The sequence below is a fragment of the Psammomys obesus genome, unplaced genomic scaffold (genome assembly GCF_907164565.1).
Source record: "Psammomys obesus unplaced genomic scaffold, mPsaObe1.curated_primary_1811, whole genome shotgun sequence".
Taxonomy (NCBI): domain Eukaryota; kingdom Metazoa; phylum Chordata; class Mammalia; order Rodentia; family Muridae; genus Psammomys; species Psammomys obesus.
In genome coordinates this window covers 6,488,644-6,510,317 of record NW_026586589.1, presented here as the reverse complement: position 1 = coordinate 6,510,317, position 21,674 = coordinate 6,488,644, and the positions used below count along the sequence as shown (strand labels likewise).

Genomic DNA, 21,674 nt, shown 5'->3' with positions numbered 1-21,674 from the left:
ATGGTTGTGAGCCACCATGTGGTTGGTGGGAATTGAACTCAGGTCCTTTGGAAGAACAGCCAGTGCTCTTAACTGCTCTCCAGCCCAAAATTAAAAAATATGTATTTTATAAATCCCATCAGGGTCTTTTTTTTTTTTTTTTTTTTTTTTGAGACAGGTCACTCTGTAGCCCTGTAGCTGTGGCTGTCCTGGAACTTACTTTGTAGAACAGGATGGCCCTGAACTCAGAGGTCCATCTGCCTCCTGAGAGTGCTGGGATTAAAAATGTGCACTACCACTGACCTTTTAGGATTTTGCTTGTTTGCTTGATTTCTGGAGTCAGGCCCTCCGTAGGTAGCCCTGGGTGGCCTGGGACACAATAGGTAGCCCAGGTTGGCCTTGCATTTACAGATGTGTATCTGCCTCTGCCTCCCGAGTGCTGGCATCAAAGGTGTGCGCCGCCATGCTGGCCTCTCGTGAGGGATTTTACAGGGCCCACACTCAACTTGCAGGTTGTATGGGAATAGTGGCTGTTTATAATGCTAAGCTTTCATTTCAGTTTTTGACACTGTTGGTGTGTGAATATGTTACTGATTTTTCATGTAACAGCGTAGCTTACTGTTATTGTGTGTAATTCACTTTGCAGGTGATTGTTTTTCAGTGTATGCTTTTTTTTTTTTCTTTTTAAAAGTGTATTTTTGTTTTGTTTTTGTTTTTGAGACAGGGTTTTTCTGTGCAGCCCTGGCTGTCCTGGAACTCACTCTGTAGAGCAGGCTGGCCTTGAACTCAGAGATCAGCCTGCCTCTGCCTGCCAAGTGCTGGGATTTAAGGCGTGTGCTGCCGCTGCCACCTGGTGTATTTTGTTCTTTAATTATGTGTCTTTGTATGGGTATGTGCACCTCCTTGCAGGTGCCCACGGAGACCCCCAGAACTGGGGTTACAGGTGTGGCTGGGAACGGGATGTGCGACCTCTGCAGGAGCGCTCGCTACACACTCTTAACACCGAATCATCTCTCAGGTCTCCAGAGAGCGTTCTTGTTCTCTCTGGCCTCCTTCCACACCGTCTACAGAGCACGACTCTGATTTCTCTCCTAGCCCATAACTTGGTGCTTGGTGGTCCTTGTGTGATGGTGAGAGCAATCAAAAGTGAGGTCAGAGGTCAGGTCTTCCAGAGAAATGATGGTATCAGCAGATAGTTATGGATTCCTGCTGAGCACTTTGCAAACGCCACTACCCCGTGTCTTTCCTGCATCAAGCTCAGTTGAACAGGAACTATCATGCCATTTCAGTTTTGGAGGGGTAAACTGAGGCTTTTAGTCTGTGTGTCTAGGGAAAGCTGAGCTGGCACCTGCCCTGGCATTGTAACTCCAGGTCTGTGATCACCCTTTGATGCCTGTGATACCTCAGGCAATGGAGCATCTGCGTGGTGGGCAGGGCCCAGAGGCATGCCTGGAGCCCTTAATTTCTTCTGTTGCCGTGGGCCAGGCTGTTCTCTGAACCTGTGCTGTAGGGACAATCAAGAATCCCTGGTGGGCACCCAAGGCCCCTCTAGCCCCTCTTGCACTGCTCTTCTGTTCTTTGTCAGGACAGAATTTATCAGAAACCGATGATTTCCTGTCAGGTGACTGTGAGCTCCAGGTGTTGGGCTTAAATCCGTTTGTTTTTAATGTGGTGCTGGGGATGGAACGGCTCATTCGTGTACCAAGCATCCTCGGCTGAATTATACCCCAGCCCACGCCCATTTGAAAGGTGGGCATCTCAGGGGACACTGTGGCAAGGTCCAGTTAGATGCAGACCTGTGCTGCACTGTGCTGGAGCCCTCATCGCAGGCCTGCCACACTGGCCTCAGTCACCCTGAGAAGAGGAAACATCTTCAGGGGAGGAGGATGATATGAACCTGCTAGAGAGACAGTACAGAGTCCTGGGTGGGGGGAGGGAGGGCTGGGTAGGGGGAGGCTGGGCAATGGGCCCCCTTCCCAGAGCAGATCAGTGGGCCAGCCACTCAGGCCTCGGCACAGGGGAGTTGTACCTGGCACAGGGGTACCCTTGAATGTTCTTATGTGGTCCTGGGTCGCTTGCCTAGTGAGCAAAGACCTCGGCTCCACCCCCGGCCCTGTAATGATAATTGTCATGAGAAAGTGACACCCAGAGGTCACCTGACGGCAGGACATAAACAAAAGGAGATTGTCTTTTTCCGCTCCTGCCCCTTGTCGGATGACAGGCTGTGAAGACTCGGGGGTTCTCCCAAACTTTCTCTGAGCCTTGAGCATGTGCGCACCTGTCTGCACACACGTGCGTGAGCGTGCACCCACACAAAGCAGTCACACCCCCAAAACAGTGGTTACTGTTTGCCAGGGGCAATACAGGCAACCCCTCACCCACACTGTGGGGTCGCTGGTGAGAGTGACCCCACTTTCCAGGAAAGCCAGGCACCACGATGCCAGTGGAGGTGGTACCCTGCCAGCAAGGAGGCCATCATCTTTCTCTCTTTGTCTTTGCTTTGCTAGTGAGGCAGGAGCATCTTTCCAAACTGTACTGAGCTCCAGTGCTGGCCAGTGTCCTCAGGATAGATGGGCTGTTGTTTCTTTGGACCCCGCTGATGGACACTCACATCTTACTGGTTTTCTGGGGAGAGCCATTAGGCTGTGTGATTTGCAGAGATACCTCTCTGGCTTCTTTAGGGTGGGCATGAGGGGACACCGTGGCTGTGTCTTTGAGGATGGCAGGCCCCTGGCTTAAGGGATGGTGCTGGGAGGAGACAGGTTGCATTGGTGGAAGATTCTGGAGCTTCCTCAGGGTTCCAGCAGCAGCTAGACAAGGTTCACCCAGAGCCAGTGCGCTGCAAGCATTTGGTGACAGGCTGAGCTGCGCAGGGGCTGGGACAGGGGTAGGGCGATGTTGGGTTGGGCAGGACCTGGTCTATTGGTGCTGGGGTGTGGAAACCCTTGCTGTCTTGGAAACCATCAGGAGCCTGTGGTCAGGCACCCAGCCCAGGGGAAAGGGCCACCTTCCTTTTGGGACCTCAGTTCACATCCTGTGCTGCTTCCCTTTGGCCCTCAAGGACCTATCTCTACTTCATACATTGCAAGTGGTGGAAGAGATAGGGTCCCCTCAAATAGGTGACTCATGGTGATGGGGCAGATGTCACACCCCTACTCCGGGGAGCCTGAGAGGAGAGACACTCTCCAAAGGGAGCCCCAACCTCACCGTGTATGCCCCCCCAATACTGCTAAAGGCCTTGTTGGTGCACTTCCCAACTACTGATGTCCTGAGAGGCCCCCAGTTCCCACTAGACCCCTCAAGCAGCCCTATGTGTCTCTTGCTGCCACCACCCTGTCTTAACTCGAATGCTGTGTGACTTCAGGCAAGTGTTTTCACTCCTGAGCCTCCCTGTCAGTGAACTAAGGATGCTGTTTATCCTCACATTCTAGATGCTCGTGAGGATTCAGTGTGTGCAAAGAGCTTGAAGCAGGGCCTAGCTTCTCCAGGGTTTGAACGGGAACACCCAGCGGTCCTCGGTTTCTGTAAAGTGACCCACTCAGTGACTAAGCAGGGTGTAGCTTTGTATGGCTGTGTTCGGTCTTCTATTTACCTTGCAAATGTTTTCTGAACAGCTGGCAGCATCCTGTCTGCCATGGATGCTGTTCAGAGAGGGAGTCTGGTGTCCAAGGAGCTTGGTTGATGGCTCTCCCATAGTCCACTTGGGCTGGTTACCATCCTTAGGGGCCGGTACAGGCCCTCCCTGTGTTTCAGAGCACATCTCTCATCCATTTCCAGTGGTCCCAAGCTGTAGACCTGTGTACAGGAGTCCCACACTGTCACCTGCAGCAGCCTGCAGCTGCAGAAAAGAATTTCAGGATGAGTCGGTATAAAGCAGAGTTGAGTTTATTAAGAAACGAATTTAGGGCAGCTGGAGAGCTGGCTCAGCAGTTAGAGCCCTATCCACTCTTCCAGAGGACCTAGGTTCAATTCCCAGCACCTACATGGCAGCTCACAACTGCCTGTAACTCTAGTTCTGGGAGATCCCAAACCCTCACACAGAAATACATGCACACAAAACACCAGTGCACATAAAAATATCCTCTAAAAGAAAAGAATGCAGGGCTGAGGAGGGGACTCCATCAGCAGAATGCTTGTCTCACATGCGAAGGCCCTGGGCTCCATCTCCGGCGTGGATAAACAGGACTTGGCAGTGTATACCTGGCACTTGGGAAATGTAGGCAGGAGGATCAGGAGGCTATCCTCAGCTACTTAGCAAGTTCAGGGTCAGCCTGGGCTGTGTGGAAGCGTGTGTGGAAAAGAGAAGGTGAAGAAGCAACTGTGGAAGGTCCTCAGTGTGTGGGACCCCCCGATGTGCACACAGAAGCATGTATAGACGTGGACATAGAAGTTAACAGAAAGAGAGGTGCGTCTGAAAAGGGCAGCCCCTCCCCCAGTCCCTTCGCTGTATCTGTCTGTAGGATTTTGGAATTGCGCTGCTCAAACGATGCCTAAGGGACCCTGCCTCCTTTGTCTCCCCTTTACTTTGCCAGCCTCCACTCTCCTTCCTTTTGAGATAAGGTCTCACCATGTAGCTCTGGTTGGCCTTGAACTCACTGTGTAGACCAGGCTAGCTTTGAACTCACAGAGATCTGCCTGTCTCTGCCTCCTGAGTGCTGGGATTAAAGGCTTGTGCCACTATGCCCGGCCTCCTTTTTTGTCTTAAAAAAAAAGGTTTATGTGTTCATGTGTGTGCACAGGTGTTTGTGTGTGTGTAGGTGACTGTCTCTTTGTGCTTGGAGGACAGAAAAGGGCATTGGATCCCTCCATCCCAGAGTTTCAGGCATTTGCTGGATGCCAGACTTGTCACATGGGTGCAGGGATCTGAACCTGATTAACCGCTGAGCCAGCTTTCTAGCCCAGTTCCCTCCCAGGTGACATTCTAGGGCAGCTCTGGGCACCCGGGGAAGGATTAGAGTGATGGTGAGACCATGGCTCAAAGGGTGGAACGAGGGCCCGAGGCTATAAACGGGGTTTGGAGATGCCTGGCAGGTGGCAGGTTTAGCTGGAAAAGGAGAAAGGGCACACCCGAAGGTCATGTAATCTTGGGCCTTAACCATGGTTCGTTGCTAGTTCGGTATTTCTTTGTTAGTGTGTGTGTGTGATATGTGTGAGTATGTGTCATAGCACGTGTATAGAAGTCAAAAGACAACTCGTGGGAGTCAGGTCCTTCCTCCCCGTGGTTGTCAGGCTTCACGGGTTGAGCCAGCTCACTGGTCCTGCTTCGGTCCTTATTTGAAATACCCTACATAGAAGGAAATTTACCTGTGTCGCCAGGCTTCCCTGCTTGTGCCAGAACTACTAACTCTCAACTGGAGAGGGCCTCGCACAGTTTGGGTAAGGGTCCCTTTCCTTTCCCACAATCTCTCCATTTCCCCTGTCCGCCCTCAGTCCATCTGCTGCGGCCCACTCTGGGGCTGGCTCCTGACCTTGCTGCCTTTTCAGACACCTGGTGTGTGTCTAAGGAGCATTAACCACAGACCCCTTCCACAGATAGGTCCTACCCCACCCCAGCCAGCATGGCACCCATGGCCCAGGTCTCCCTGGCTGCGCCTTAGGCCTCCACTTTATTTATTTATTTATTTATCTATTTATTTATTTATTTATTTATTTATTTATTTATTTATTTATTTATTTATTTACTTACTTACTTACTTACTTACTTATTTATTTATTTATTTATTTATTTATTTATTTATTTATTTATCTTTACTTTACTTTACTTTTACTTGTACTGGGGAGGTGCATGTTTCCCTCAAATTCCAGGGATGGTTCCTCCTCTGTTCAGGCACCTCTGCCAGGAGCCCATTGATTCCCTCCAGTGAGAGGGGACACGCACTGCATTACTGTGTTCATTCTGAAGAAAGCTCCTGCTTGCTATCAGATAACTCGTATATTGTAAATAGAGTTTATTTAAAAACCTGTCTTCATAGGTTGTATTGTTTCTCTGAGTCCTTCTGTGGCAGCTAGGACCTGATGTCCAGGACCTGAACAGCTGCATGGGGATTGAGTGGGTGGACTGGGCTACAGCCTCTGGCAAGCCAGGCTGTGGGGAAATCCATGGGCCGGCACACCCCTCAGGACACTGAGTTTGTGAGTGCTGATGGGCAATGTGACCTGGAGGGAATGGGTTGCCATGGAAACAGGCCTTTCCTGGCTGCCCACTGCTGGCTCCGCCCCCAGGAGTCCCCGGTGATCCCTTGGTCCCCTGGTGTCTCCCCAGTCCCTACATTCTCTAAGCCTGGACATTAGCCACTCCCAGCATGCACCTCCACAGCTCTGAGGGTGAAGGACTGGCTGCTGTGTCCAGGTCCCCGTGGGCCAGGTGCCACAGAGCTGGGCTTGAAACAGGACAGTGGAGGAGGCTTGTTCGTGTCAAAGTTCTTGAGGAGGTCTGGACTGTGCCCAGGTCCTCTGCATCCCAGGAGATTTCTCCACCCCTCTTGGTGGTGCATTCAGAACACAAGCCAGTGAGCACCCGTGTGCAGGGTAACCCCCCCCCCCCCCCCCGCTATGGCCCTGCAGCTCTGCCACGTAAGGGGAAGAAATGGCATAGGGCACAGTGTCCTAGAGAGCTGAGGCTGGAACTGGGAGTTGGCTTCCAGAGCCTTCCAAACCACTGTGCCACCCACCTTTCTCTCTCTCCTAGGCTCTTTGGAAGGGCCAAAGAGCATTTTGGCAGCGAGAGGCTTCTGATGACCCTCAGAGTGTGAGCTCTAACAGTTTCCATGTTCACATCCCCACAGAGGCCCTGCAGATGCGGACGTTGAAGCCTAGAGAAAGGGAGCAACTTGCCTAGAGACACATAGCAGGAGAGGTGGAACAGCTACAGCTGGTGTTTGTGTCAGGCCCCAGACTGTCCCCAGATCCACTGGGGTAGCCCTGCGGCCTACCAGGTGAGTGGGGGTGAGAGGGCAGAGCCCCTGGCCCAGCTTCCTGGGTTGGGCACGGATGTGGAGGAGGGCACCCTGGCCTTGGGGTGCCATGTAGCCACCAGCTTCATTCCCTCTGTGTGTCCTGGTCCCAGGACCTCCCAACCTTTTGGGCTTCATCTTTGAACTCAGGTTTCTGTCATCACTCATCATTCATTTGGCTGTGTACCTCACTCTGTGCACACCAGTGAGCAGTTATAGGAATCAAAAGAAGAGGGGGGTTAAGGTGACCTTTCACATGCCCCTCTGACCTCAGTTTTGATCAAAGGGTTATCAGGGTCACCAAGAACAATGAAGAGATTGCCAAGGACTTGTTCAAAGGAGTTTTCAAGTCTGACCGAGAACTCTGACATTTATACATAGCTATGAAGATGGAGTTATTTAAAATCATGTTTTCCTTAAAAAAAAAAAGAGGTTGCATATAACCAACGGGGTAGTCAGGGGCTCATGAAAGGTTTTGGGGACCCCCTCCTAAAGGACATAACTTGAAACATTTTTGTTGCATGTGTTTATTTGTTCTGTGTGCTTATGGGGAGGTGTGTGTGAGCCATGGCATGTCTGAAGGCCTGGGAACAGCTTGCAGGACCATTTTCCTCACCCCTCTTTCCATCATGGGGGTCCCGGGGATTGAACCGAGGTCAGCAGGGATTGTGGCAGATGCCTTCACCTGCTGAGCCATCTCCCCAACTCAAAAGTGACTTTCGAGCTGAGAGTTGAAGGAGCCTGATTTGTGCCGGTCAAGGCGTCTGGGAACAGTGTTTGCAAAGGTCTGTGGCTGGCGGGCCCGGCCATCCCTTCTTCAAGCCAGAGTATGCTGCCTCGATGAACACATGTAACACCTTCCCTTGTCAGTCATGTAGTCATTCATCAAAACCTAAGTGAGCCCCTCCTGTGTGCTGGGGACACAGATGTGACTCAGTTTCCCTGCCCATGAAAGGCTGAAACTGCCTTTGAATAGCGGTGGTCAGGGCTTTGGACTGGCGTGTCTTCTACCCTTAGCTGGGTCCTAAGGTGCCAACAACCCGCCCGTTTTATAGGTCAAGTCATGAGGCTAGCTAGGCCTCCCCGGGTGGCTAGTGCCCTTCTCAGAACCCTGAGGCCCGCTGAGTGGGTGGGGCGTCTTGTCTGCTCCCAGAGGCTCTCTTCTACCTCAGGGTCTTCTGTCGCCCCAGCCAGGACCATGGGCAGCAACAAAAGCAAGCCCAAGGATGCCAGCCAGCGGCGCCGCAGCCTGGAGCCCGCGGAGAACGTGCACGGGCCAGGGGGCGCCTTCCCAGCCTCACAGACACCGAGCAAGCCCGCCTCCGCCGACTCCCACCGCGGGCCCAGCGCCGCCTTCGTGCCCCCCGCGGCCGCCGAGCCCAAGCTCTTCGGAGGCTTCAACTCCTCGGACACTGTCACCTCCCCGCAGAGGGCGGGGCCTCTGGCAGGTCGGCCCTCCCGCTCGCTGTGTGTCCCCGGGCTGGGGACACCCTCTCTGGGTTCTGAGGACTTGGTTTCCCGGAGGCTGCGGGGTGGGGAAGGGACTCATAAGCTGGAAAGCGGGGCTCCTGCCGCCTTGGGTTCAGAACATCACGGGTTCCGAAGAAGGGGCTGAAGGGGGACCCTGGGGTCCGCTGGGAGGGGCCGCCCCGACCGCCTCGCTGCCCGCCCCCGCCCAGCCTTTGTTCCCGGCTCCACGGTGCGACGGCCCGAGTGCGCCCCTGCGCCCTCTGCTGGCGCTCTGGGGTGCGGCAGCCCGGCCGCCGGGGGCTGAGCCGGGTGGCTCACTCTCCTGCCAGCTGCCTGCACGGCTCCACACCCACTCGTGCAAATCCCACGCTCTGACGGCTCGCGGCTGCAGCCCACAGGGGCAAATCCCACCCAGACCCAGCCGTATGTGCCCACGTTGATTGACTGGAGACACCATCAAAATGCTCACAGTTCACTACGCGGTTCATTGTGTTCCCAGAGGCGCCGTCTAGGCCAGGCACCCCACACCCCCCAGGGCAGCGCACACAAGATGCACCCTCGGGTGGGACTGTGCACCTGCTTGCACAGGGGATGCAGACACGGGCTAGGGTACGCAGCCTCACGTCCCCCCACAGGCTCTTGGTTGTGGTGAGACCGCCGGGTAGGCTGCCCACCTCCTCCCGGTGCAGCCACACACCCACTGGGTCCATTTGAGAAGCATTTGTGGAGCCTTGGGCAACAGACGGTGGGCTGCAAGAGTCCAGGGAGCAGCTGTGGGTGAGGAGAGACTGAGGGGAAGGGCCCTGCAGCCTGGCCCAGATACCTAGAGCTTCTAGGTGCGCGTGCTTCTGCTTGTGTGCAGACAAGGCGCCCCTAGCCTGCAGCCCAGCAGGGAGCCACAGGCCCTTGCTCCTTCCGGTGCCCAGTGTGACTTCTTAGGGCCAGGCTGGCGAGGAAGGCGGTCTCCCACTCCGTCCCCTGCGGGGTTCTGACACCTCCTATCCCGCTCTGCAGGTGGGGTGACCACCTTTGTGGCCCTCTATGACTATGAGTCACGGACAGAGACTGACCTGTCCTTCAAGAAAGGGGAGCGGCTGCAGATTGTCAACAACACGTGAGTGGCACTGCGGGGGTGGTGTGGGGTGGGCACCGCACTGGGAGCGTGGGCCCCTCTATACCCAGAGCTGCCGGCAGAGGGCGGTGTAGAGCTCACTGGGCTGCTTCTGCCCTTGGTGGGAGGTGGCCCTCCCTAAACCCCGACGGTCTCCTCCCTCGGGCCCTGCCTTCGCACCTCAGCCTCTCCCTCTCTCTGCTTCTCTCTCGCTGGCCCTTAGGAGGAAGGTGGATGTCAGGTGTGTACCGAGGCCAGGTGGAGGGGGATGCTTCGCTGAGGCTGGGGATTGCTCTCTGCATGTGCTTCCCTCACCGCTCCTGTGTGGTCTCCAAGCCCTTTCCCATCCCTTTAGCTTATCCTGCATCTCACCCGTTTGAGCCAACCCTCCATCTTCTCCCCACACCTTCCTGTTAGCTCACCTCTTCCCTCTTCTGGTTTGTGATTCCACATTGAGTGCCAGCTACATGCAGGACCCAGTGTATTCTGGAGGCCGGGGAGGGAGGCAATATGGTGGGAAAGTGGGCTACCCCAGGCCAGGCCAGGGGCGGGCAGAGGCAGGCTGGGGTCCCTGCAAGATGGGCCCGGGAGAAGGGGCTGTCCTTATCAGGCTGCGCATCCCAGGCAGGACAGTGAGCCACTGCAGGTAAGGGTGGAAGGTAACAGCCCTGGGAGGGGCAGCTGATGGTTGGAGGTGTGTGCCGGGCTATGGGGGCCTTTCCTTGGGGCAGGTAAGGCTTGGGGACTTTGATTTGGGCTGTTCTGAAAGGTAGAGAGGAGCTTATCACAGAGTGCTCCCAGGGCCTGGCTAAGGAGGCAAGCTTTCCACGTCGCTGGGGGTGTTTCCCTGCCTGTGCCTCCCGTCCTTGTGTGTGCTACTCTGTCTGCTCGAAATATGCCTTCTCTTGTATCCCCCTGGTGAACTCCTATCCATCCCTCAAGATCCAGGGTGGCACTGCCCTCTGTGTGAGGCAAAAGCAAGCAGGTGCCATACGCTGTACCAGTCATTCTCACCCATACCCCCTTCATCTCGTTATCTCTGATCCCGGGGCCAGCAGTAATGGTGGAGGGGCTGGCTCTGCTTTGTGAGTGAGGAAACTGAGGCTCAGAGTTGTGAAGGCCCTTGTCCAAGGTCACATGGCTACAGAATAGCAAGCCCAAGAAGGAACCTGGGCCTTTGCTCTCCCCTTTCCTAGACTGCCACCCTGGGGAAGCGGCCTTCCCATCAGAGAGGCCAGCTGCTCTTTCCCTCCTAATGGAAGTCCCTGAGTCCCCGTGTCCCCGGATGTTGGTGGCATTGGGATGAGCAGGAGGAGGAGGAACAGTATGACAGCTGTAATCGCTGTTACTGTGGCAACGAGAGGAGAGTTGACCTGCCCAAGGTAACACAGCTGATAGAGGCAGAGCTGAGTGGGCAGTGCCCACAGTCCTAGGGTGGCGACCTACCCTGTTGGAAGGCAGGAAAGGCTTGGGGACTTGGACTCTATCTCTTACCCAGGGGTCACAGAGCAGCCCGACTCCTTCGGGGTGCAGTTTCCTTTTTCTGTGCACTGACATTTGACCTTCTGGGAGCCAGCAAGGGAGCCCAGCCTTCAGATCAAGGGGCCCAGTTTGGTACTGCTCAGTCCATTTTCTTGTGGAGGAAAGCCCCAAACAGGCCGGTGAACCCCCACCCTCCACCCCCCAGGCTCCTGTGGGCTAATGTCAGGCTGCTTTGCTCACTCTGAAGTCTGGCCACCTTATTCTGCAGCCCCCGTCCTGGGACAGCCTGCCTCCTGCCTTTCTGTCTCTCCCCCTCTTGGCCCTGAGCTTCTGGGCTGCTGCATTTGGCTGTGGACACCAGGGGTCCTTGATTTCAGCCTCTCTTTGCCATTGACTGTGTTATGTAGCTTTGGGCAAATCATGGATGCTTTGGGTTGAAAGATTTTAGAGTGCTTTGGGCAAATCCTCTCCTACTCCATGCCTCAGTTTCCCCAACTCCATCAAGGAAACACTGGTCTCTCTTGCTGGAGTGACTGGGTCTTTGTGTTGGGGGTCTTGCCTTCTTCCTTGTTGGGTGACCTTTGGGGGTCAAATCAGAGAGGAAAATGTGTGTATCCCAAGCGAGGGTGGAGCTTTGGCGCATGGGTACTGCCAATGTGTCTGTCCCTCACGGCTCCAGTCTCGCGGTGCACATCCATCTAGAAGGGACCCCTGTGGCCCAGCGTTAGCAGGGTCTGATGATGGCCTGGCCTCCAGCTGGTCCTTCGAGCGTCTCCAGCTCCACTTGCTCCTGGGTTCAGTGTTTCCATCTGTAAAGCTGGGCAAAGATGAGCTCAGACATCCAGTGCATTCAGGCTGGGGCTCTGTCCCAGACAAGGCCAGGGCCTTTCTGTCTCTGGACCAGGGTGGGGATGCTGTGTGTCTTCTCAGGGTCAAGGTAGGGCCAAGGTCACCAGCTGACTAATTTGACTCCCTTCTTTCCAACTCCCCTCCCCCAAGCCTTGCGTGGAGATGAGCCTTTGGTTCTTTGTATTTGAGCCTCATGGCCCCCACGGGGAGGCACCTGGCCTGGCTGTGTGACCTTGCACAGAGCCCTTTGCTTCTCCGGCCTCAGTCTTCCCATCTGTACAGGGAGTGTGGAAAGGGCTGACCCTAGCTCCCAGCCCCTATCCTCTGATCTTCCCCTCCAACCTCCAGCCTTCTCCTTGGCCCCTTTGGTTGCTTTGGATGTGAGGCCTCTGGCTGCCCCCTTGGCACTTTCCCAGTGTCCCCAGCACTGCCTGGCTCTCGCTCTCTCCCTCGACCCCCTGCCACGGCCTCTCACCACACCCCCATCTCTGCCTCTTCTCTCCTGTCGGGCTCTCGCTTGCTCCTCCCTCCTCTGTCTCTGGACCCCTGCTCCAGCCAGACCTGGTTCACATTCAGATGGCTGCAAAGGTACTTCCACCCCTCCCCCTCCTGCCCTCCTCCCTCTTCCTTCCTCCTTCCTCCCCCTCTTCGTTGGGTAGTTAGTGCCGAGGGCCCTGGGCTCTGAGGCTGGGCCACTGTATTCCCCGTGACTCCCTGTGTGACTTTGGGCATGGCCCAGTTGTCCCTGGCTTCACCTTCCCCATGGACAGGGGACAGGGGTAGGCTGCAGGAGGAGGCCTGTCATTTTTTAGTTAAGGACCTTTAGGGTGAGCTGTGATTTGGGACGGGCAAGTATTGCTTGTGTTAAGGGGTAGGTAGGCCTGGACTGTTGCTGGGCCCCAGAAGGGCCAGCCTTGTCTCCATTGGGCATTAGGGCTCTCAGGGATTGGGGAGACTTTGAAGGTCTAATCTGGCATCTATCTCATGTAAACCCTGCTTCTCCCTTCTCCTTCCCCCTCTCTTCCAAGGCAGCCCTTGGCACCTGCAGGCCGCTCCGCACTCCTGGACAGTGCCCCGGGGCTCAGTCCTTGGGCAGAGGGGGGCTGAGTTCTGCTGAGGTTTTGGGTGGCATCCCTCTGGGTCAGTGTGCCAGTTCCAGGCCAGTTCCTGCTGGCTTGCTGTGGACACAGGCTGGCCCAGCTTCCCTTGCTGCGGAGCCTGGCCATGCACTTGGGGAGGTTGGGGTTGCTGACCCTGCTCACCTGATGACATCATTCTCTGCTCCCCCCCGCCTGCGCAGAGAGGGAGATTGGTGGCTGGCACACTCGTTGAGCACAGGACAGACCGGCTACATCCCCAGCAACTATGTGGCTCCCTCCGACTCCATCCAGGCTGAGGAGTGAGTATACTGTCTGGCTATGGTCTGCCGCCGCCGCCGCCAGCCCTGGGTCCCTGACTTGTTCCTTCCCCCGCTAGGTGGTACTTTGGCAAGATCACAAGACGGGAATCAGAGCGGCTACTGCTCAATGCTGAGAACCCAAGAGGGACCTTCCTCGTGAGGGAAAGTGAGACCACAAAAGGTATGCCTGAGCACATCCGTGGTCAGCAGAACTCAGCTTGGAGGGTATTGTTTGAGCTGGATCTTGCAGAGTGAATACACGGGTACATGGGATGGGAAGGGAAGAACCCTTTGGTGGAGGAGAGAGCAGGAACTGAAGTGACATGGTGCTTGAGGCCTGCGTGGCCCAGAGGTGGTGGTCAGGGCATACAAGCTGAGGCCTTCCTTTCTGGCCTCAGTTTCTCACATGGGGAGTGGGTGCAGGTTATCAGGAGCCCCGAGGGTCACATAGCCGTGGATTTGTTCCCAGGATAGGTACAGATGCAGTGGGCCCCTCTGTTTCCCTTTCCTCTTTCCCAGGGGCCTGGCCTGGCCTTGCCCTTCCCCCACAGACTGTCTCTGCTCTGTTTCTGCCCCTTCTCCTAGCCCATCACCATGGCAACCAAGCTAGGCTGCTTCCTGTGGGCCTGGGGCTCAGCGGGAGATGAAAAAGTGCTTGCACCCCGCCATGTGTGCTGTGCCCAGTACACAGTCACGGCTCTGTGTGTGTGTGCTGTTGGGGGTGGCATTGGCTAGTGCTGCCGGGAGTGAAATGTGGTGTGGTCCTGCTTCCTGAGGCTTGGGGCTATGGGCAGATGTAAACATGTGGCCACTGGATATCAGTATGCTGCCGTGTGTACAGGCGGTCCCACTGGCCACGGCCATCAGCCCGTGTCTTCTGTGTGCACACGATGTGGGCAGTCGGTAGAAAACATGGCTTCCCAGTGTTGCTTTGAGACAGGCCAGGGTGGGTCTCAGGCCCAGCCCTGCCTGACTCACTCATAGGTTACCAGAAGGTCGTCATGTTTACCCAACGATGTCCAGTGGGTGGTGGGGAGGCAGAGCCTCTGTTCAGAGCTGCCCACTACCTGCTAGGTCCATGGGGACTGTGCCCCACCTCTCCCTGATGCTCCTCTAGGTGCTCCTGGCTCTGTTTAACAAAGGTCTCTGTTCAGGACGTTCCCAGCTGCGGTTTTTCTAGGCTCCAGGGAGGCAGGACCCGCCGGCCACACTCCGTGCACCTCCTGCCCTGGACTACTGTGGCAGGGTTAGCACTCGCATGCCGCACATAGCCAGCCACACTGCTCCTGTCTGCTCAGCTGCTCTCCAGGACGCAGAACGAGGAGACAGGAGTGGGCAGAGAGGGCAGCAGCCAGCATTTATGGGGTGCTTGCTGAATACTGCGTGCACCCTCACGGCAGTCTCATCGTGTAGAGGAGGAAACTCAGGCCCATGGAGGATGATTGGAGGGGTCTCCGCCATGGGGGGGGGGGTTGTGCCTTGCCTGGCTGTGTCTACACGGCTGCTGAAAGAGGGTGGACTGAACTCACTTTCTCCAGCAAGGGGCACACCAGCAGGGTGCCATGAAGGTTTCCTCCCTACCTGCCCACAGGTGCCTACTGCCTCTCTGTATCCGACTTCGACAATGCCAAGGGCCTCAATGTGAAACACTACAAGATCCGGAAACTGGACAGCGGTGGTTTCTACATCACCTCCCGCACCCAGTTCAATAGCCTGCAGCAGCTCGTGGCTTACTACTCTAGTGAGTGTCCCCTGGAGGTGTGGGGACTCACTGGCTGGCCCCCCAGGAGGGGAGTGGGGTGCCCAGGGTGTGCCTCCTCGGCCCTGGGGTGTCTCTCCCCTCTCTCCCTGCCCAGCCCCCTCCTCCTTTCCTCTGCAGCTGGCTGATGAGGAGGGGTCTGCCTTGTGCAAGCTTGAAGGGAGGGGCCGGAGGCTGCTGTTGATTGTTTCTGCAGCCCCAAGACTGGTCTGAACCGGTTCCTGGAGAGGAGGAGGGGGGAGGCCTCTTTGATAAGAACCGTGGAGTGGGCTGGAGCTGGGGTTTGGGGCCGTGTGCAGTGATGGGGCTGGTGCGTGCCTGTCTGTGCAGGGCTACTGCAGGTGTGCGCCTCGTGAGCTGCCTCCTCAGCCTGGGCCTGAGCCTCTCTAGGACCAGCTGCCTCTCTGTCCGTCTGCTTCTGCTCTGGGGTTCATGTCCCCTGACCAAATCCTCTAGGTAGGGCTGGAACCTTATGATGGAGGCCCAAGGCCCCAAGCCTGGGTGGCTAAAGGTTGTCCCATGCCTTCATCTGCCAGCTCCTCCGGCCTCACTTCCAGCTTCCCGTCTCCTGGAGGCTTTTCCACCTGCACAAGTGATCTTGGGCCCTGGCCCAGGCCATGTTCTGTGCCAGCTCAGGAACCCCTTCGTCTGGAATGCCTTCCAGGGCTCCCAAAAGATTCCTAAAGCCTGCTTGGCTCCCCTCTTTCAAACTCTGCTCCGTCACATCTGCGGTCCTGAGAGGTGTGGGGGGGAGCTCCCTAGACCAGGGTCTCGCCCCTGCTCCCCGCTGCTTCTCTGGTGCTCCCAAATCTGATGGAGAGGGGAAGGAATTAGTGGTTTGGCAGGTGAGTTTTGTGCCGCCGCCCCGTGGGGACAGAGGTATATCAGGAGGGCGTGTGCCTGTCCCCAGAGCCGATGTGCGCATGCTGCATAGGGCCATCCAAGCTGGACAGAGGGCCAGCTTGCTGTGGACCCTGTCTGAGCCCCGTCCTGTGCCTCCGTCTTCAGAACATGCTGACGGCCTGTGTCACCGCCTCACTACCGTGTGCCCCACGTCGAAGCCTCAGACCCAGGGCCTGGCCAAGGATGCCTGGGAAATCCCCCGGGAGTCCCTGCGGCTAGAGGTCAAGCTGGGCCAGGGCTGCTTCGGAGAGGTGTGGATGGGTAAGGAACATGCACCCCTGTCCCCATCCCAGCCAGACAGCTCAGGGCCCCTGGGCCCCTCTCTCTCTCTCTGTCTCTGCTGAACAAATGGGCCCTGATTTTATTCAGCTGAACACATGATTACGTTTCCTGTGACCCTTTCAAACCCACATGTAATATATGTTGATCTTGCCCTCCCGTCTCCTGGCTATGCCCCAGTTGGGGTCCGCACTAAGACTGGCACACCTGACTCCTTGTAGCCCATGCTGCTAGAGACTGCTCTGTGTACTAGGAGCTGCTGGGCACTCGGCACTGTGCTCCTTCAGGGCCTGAGTGAGCGTGCCTAGGTTCTGAGGTAAAATGGGCTGATAGTAAGTTTCAAGAGTCATGTAAGCTCATCACAGAAAGAGAAAGCGCTGTGCAGAAGGAGTCTCGGGAAGTCACTGTCCCATTTCCTGTCTAATTGTGCAGCCACTAGGAGTCCCCTGTGATAGTGGGCTGTCCTAGCCGAACCCGGGCTCCTCTGCCATTGGCCGCTCTCTGCCTACCCAGGAGTGGAGGGACATTAGTGGTGCCTACTTCACTGTCCTCCCTTCAGGGGGCACTGGAGGGACTGGGCTGGGTGGGGAAGGGATGTGAGGAGGAAGGACAGAGGGAGAAGCCAGCTCCTAAGCTGAGACCAAAAGGAGGGTTTAGGCAGGTCCGGGGTGAGCCTCAGCCTTGGTCCTCCTCAACTGTGATTCTTGGTAGTGTGTGCTGGGGATCTGAGAGCCTCCTACCTCTCCCTGGGGCTCTGCATAGAACAGGAATTGCCACGAAAGATCCGTGGATGGCCTGACGCTAGACGGGCTAGAGGGCTGACCCCGTCTCCCCTCAGACCCCGTCCCTGCCATGAGGAGCACTCCCGGCTGGCTGGTCGGTTCCCCGCCTGGTGCATCACAGGCACCAAGTCGACCTTTCGTTCTGGTGTTCCCAATGGCCCCAGACACAGCCTGCCCTCTCCTCTAGAGCGCTGATAGTGCCCACCCAGCTGAGGCAGGGTCATGCAAGTGGAAGCAGTTGAGATGGGATCTTTGTCACCCACATTCCCAATCAGTCAGTGTCCTAGCAGCCACTGTTTGTGACCAGGCTCCAGACCCTCCTCTCACAGTCCTGAGAGGGCTCTCCGTTCCTCAAACCCATGTTATAAGTGAGAATACAGAGTCTCAGGAAGGCCCCTGGCCTTGCCTGAGCCCATGCCATGAATTGGGAGGCAGGAATGGAGACAGGCTTGCCTGTGGGCCGGCCTGGCCCAGTGCAGCAGAACCAACCAAGGCCTGTATTGAGCTTGCTATGTCCCTCCCGAACAGGGACCTGGAATGGCACCACAAGAGTCGCCATCAAAACCCTGAAGCCAGGCACCATGTCTCCAGAGGCCTTCCTGCAGGAGGCCCAAGTCATGAAGAAACTGAGGCACGAGAAGCTGGTGCAGCTGTATGCCGTGGTGTCGGAGGAACCCATTTACATTGTGACTGAGTACATGAGCAAGGGTAAGGCCTGAGCCTGGGGCAAGCGCCACTCAGTGCCTGTGCAGGGCAGGAAACTTACTTCTTACCCCAGACCAACCCTGATGGGTGGACAGCTAAGCCAGGGACCGTCTCACTCCTTTCATAAATAAGCACTGCTACTTTTTTTTTTTAAAGATTCTCCTTTCGTCCTTTACCGCTGTCAAGACCCCTGTTGCTGTTGGGTGCTGTGTAGCACACACCTGTAATCCCAGTGCCTAGGAGGATCTGGAGTTTGAGGGCAGGCTGGCTCTGTAGCAAGACTGTCTCAGCAAACAGCAGTGTGAGGCTGGGGCTGCAGCTCAGTTGTAGAGTGCCTGCCTGGCGTGCACAAGACCCTGGCTTTGGCCTTAGGTTTGATCTCCCTCACTGCACGAGTTAGGCATGATGACATGGACCCATAACCCCAGCACTGAGGTAGAGGCAGGAGAATCACGAGTTTAAGGTCAGCCTTCATTGCATAGTGAGTAGGGCGGCTCACTATGTCTGTCTATACAGCAGCCACATCACCCCAGACTTCCCTGCTGTCCTCAGCCACGTGGCTTTCCCGCTCCAGCCCCGGGCAGCAGCTGTCTGGCAGGCTTGGTCCTGATGAACTTATCTGTCTCGGGCTTTCCACGTTGTCTTTCGCATCTAACAACCCCCTGTTTTGTTTGCCCACCCTCCCAAGACTACCCTTACCACAAGGGCCCAGTAGGGTTTCTTGGTCTAGCTCCCTTGAGTGTTTGCCTTTGTGTGCCAAACACTGAGTTGAAGTTTTTTGTTTGTTTGTTTGTTTCTTACTGGTCGAGCAAGAGGGGGTCTGAGACCCAGGCTAGGCTACAGCTGCTCTCTCTCTCTCTCTCCAGGGAGTCTACTGGACTTTCTCAAGGGGGAAACAGGCAAATACCTGCGACTGCCCCAGCTGGTGGACATGGCTGCTCAGGTGATTTTTCCTCCGCCATCTTCCTGTGCCTTTAGCTCTCAGCCCTCAGGCTCCAGAGTGTCCCCTCCAGGAGGCCTGCTTTCATTACACCAGAATCTAACTTTGCCACTAGTGGCACCCTTGCAGGCGCCTGGGATGTTTCATCATATCTGGGCGCCGGAGGCACGCATATACAGAATTAAGAATGAAAATAAAGTATGGAAAGTTTTAAATGACCTGGCACGCACCTGTGTCTATGGGTCATCTGGGTCCTCTTTAACACCTGCTTCTCTGGCAGCGTCTTACTGTGACCTCCCATTGTCCTTTGCTGTCCCCCTCGGCCACTGAGGTCTGGTCTGCCTTTTCAAGCCAGCGCTGCTTGTTGTGAGCTGAATGAAGGTCCTTGCTTGAAAAGACATGGGATTGGCAGGGTGTTTGGCTGTCTCTCTCTCCCCAGGAACGACCAGCCCGAGACACTGGTTTGTACTGCTGGGGTGGGTGTGGGTTGGCCCCTGAGCCAGGCCCTCTGTCTCTGCAGATCGCCTCAGGCATGGCGTATGTGGAGCGGATGAACTACGTGCACCGGGACCTCCGAGCCGCCAATATCCTGGTTGGGGAGAACCTGGTGTGCAAAGTGGCTGACTTTGGGCTGGCCCGGCTCATCGAGGACAATGAGTACACGGCCCGGCAAGGTGGGGCCACCGGGGAGCGGCCAATGGTGTCGGTCTGTCAAGTGGAGAGGAGAGTGAGGCCCCTGCTGCGGATCAGGAGTGACACCCCATGCGTATCTCTCCTGCAGGTGCCAAGTTCCCCATCAAGTGGACAGCCCCTGAAGCTGCACTGTATGGCAGGTTCACCATCAAGTCGGACGTGTGGTCCTTCGGGATCCTGCTGACCGAGCTCACCACGAAGGGACGAGTGCCCTACCCTGGTGAGGAGGTTATGCTGGTGTTCCTGATCTTGGCCCTAGGGGCAAGTCTCCCCCCCCCCACGGCACCCCTGGGCTTCCTCATTCCGGGCTGGATCCCAAAGAGGCTGCCTTCAGTCAGGGCTCTTGGCCTCAGAGACGAGGTTCTCTGCGCCACGGGCTGAAAGCAGCCGTGTCAGTGTCTGGAGCCGTCTCCTCACAGCCCCTCTGTCCACAGGGATGGTGAACCGCGAGGTGCTGGACCAGGTGGAGCGCGGCTACCGGATGCCATGTCCCCCCGAGTGCCCCGAGTCCCTGCACGACCTCATGTGCCAGTGCTGGCGGAAGGAGCCCGAGGAGCGGCCCACCTTCGAGTACCTGCAGGCCTTCCTGGAGGACTACTTCACATCCACTGAGCCGCAGTACCAACCCGGGGAGAACCTATAGGAACTGTGCGCAGGACTGTTGCCCCTAGGCTTTGGGCTGTCACTTCTGTGGCACCCACCTCCTTTCATCCTCTTTCTGGGGCTGAGTCGCCTCGGTGATGCCCCTTTTGGAGCATGGAAGGGCTTCAGGGACAGGGGCAGCCTGGAAGGGCAGGTTGAGGCTGGTCCAGTGACTGTCCCGTGGCCTGCCCTGGTCGCAGGCCCTCTCTGTGCATTCTCTGGAGCCAGCCTGCTCCTCGCAGTAGACACCAGGTGAAGAGCAGGGCTGTGGGGTGGCTTTCCAACCTCAGCCCACTCCACTCACCTGGCTCCTCCCTACTCTCTTCACCCTGGGTCTGTTTCAAGCTGGCCAAAGAGCCTTTCCAAAGAGGAATGAGGCCCAGCCCTTGCCTATATGTACTTCCTGCCCTTGGCCATCCTTGTTGGAGGCTTCTGGGTAGAACACTGGGTCTGGAGCTCCCTGCCATGGCTCTCAGGCTGGACAGCCCAAGGCCCAACACAAGTTGGGGTGTGAGGGTGAGCACTCCCTCTCAGCCCTGTCCTCCACAGGGAACCTTGGAGATCATTGACACACTGCCCTCATTTCTCTGTTGGAAAAACTGAATCCAGGAGGGGCTGTGAGGTGGGCTTAGCACCTGGTGCTCCCTCTGTCTTCCTCAGGAACTAATGAGAACTGTCCTCAAAGGCAGTGGACAGGCTGGGGCCTGAGACTGGGCTAAAGGAGGCAGAGTTCTGCCGCCACGGAGGCCCAGGGGTCTGTTGTGGGGAAAGGCAAGCAGATGCTGAGCCAGGAATGAGGGCTGGACCATGAGGGTGTGGAATGGGCTTCAGTCACAGTGTGGATGGCCTTTGACCTTCAGAGCCAGCTGTGATGTGGGGTGAGCGCCTAGGCTGCTGACACAAGCCAGTAGAAGTTGAAGAGCTAAGAAGAGCCTGGTCATCCTCCTCCATTTGTCCTGATCATTTCAACTCCTGGCCCCTGCTCTCCTGCCTATGCTGGGACTCCTTAACTCAGGGGGAAGGAGGAGAGTTCCTCGGCCAGGGAAAGGAGGGCAAGACTCCTCCCTGCTGTGCACCGACACTGGCCCTGCTCTCTCTCTGAGCTACAGTCTTTGCCCCTGTGGCTATGGCCTCTGCCATTGGCCAGCCCCTGTATAGATCCCGTAGCTGGGCATCTAAGGGGAGCACAGCCCTAGGACTGCAGCCAACTGACTGCTTGGTCTTTGGCTTTTCTGCCGAGCCTTAGGGTAGGTGGCTTCTCTCTGCCTCAGTTTCCCCATCTGTAAGGTGGGCAGTTGATGATTTGTGGCATCTCAGCCGAGGGGCCCTGTGTGTGTATGTGTGTGTGTATGTATGTACATGTGCCTGTGTGTCTTCCCTTGTGTCCATATTTAACATGTAAAAACACTCCTACCCTGTCCCCAGACATGATCATTTCACCCAATGCCCCATCACAGCAATAATGCCCCTGCTGCCGGGGATTCGAGCCAGCCAGGGCCTGCTCACAGGGAGGAGGCTAAGCAGGGCCTGCCCTGATGTTTCTACTCTCCTCCCACAGTCTCTTGCTTAAGTCTCCCCATGCACCCGGCGAGTCTGAGCTTGCCACCCCACTTTCCCCAACCCCCACTCTAGCTGCCCAAGGACCTCTGTGTAAGGTGGCCTCAACTTTCAACTGTCCACTCTTCCTTCCTTCCTTCCTTCCTTCCTTCCTTCCTTCCTTCCTTCCTT

At 56.5% G+C, this 21,674-nt stretch overlaps 1 protein-coding gene across 2 annotated transcripts in view; it reads left to right on the top strand.

Moving 5' to 3' along the window:
- Src (SRC proto-oncogene, non-receptor tyrosine kinase) overlaps window positions 1-21,668 on the top strand; it is a 32,340-nt gene extending 10,672 nt beyond the window's left edge. For both annotated transcript variants that reach the window (XM_055602237.1, XM_055602238.1), the window contains exons 2-13: window positions 6,765-6,914; window positions 8,123-8,380; window positions 9,417-9,516; window positions 13,145-13,243; window positions 13,321-13,424; window positions 14,835-14,984; window positions 16,011-16,166; window positions 17,495-17,674; window positions 18,538-18,614; window positions 19,132-19,285; window positions 19,393-19,524; window positions 19,739-21,668. In XM_055602237.1, the coding sequence (XP_055458212.1) occupies window positions 8,131-8,380; window positions 9,417-9,516; window positions 13,145-13,243; window positions 13,321-13,424; window positions 14,835-14,984; window positions 16,011-16,166; window positions 17,495-17,674; window positions 18,538-18,614; window positions 19,132-19,285; window positions 19,393-19,524; window positions 19,739-19,947 (1,611 nt within the window). In that variant the 5' untranslated portion in view covers window positions 6,765-6,914; window positions 8,123-8,130 and the 3' untranslated portion in view covers window positions 19,948-21,668. The remainder of the gene's footprint in view (window positions 1-6,764; window positions 6,915-8,122; window positions 8,381-9,416; window positions 9,517-13,144; window positions 13,244-13,320; window positions 13,425-14,834; window positions 14,985-16,010; window positions 16,167-17,494; window positions 17,675-18,537; window positions 18,615-19,131; window positions 19,286-19,392; window positions 19,525-19,738) is intronic.
- Window positions 21,669-21,674: the final 6 nt, after the last annotated feature.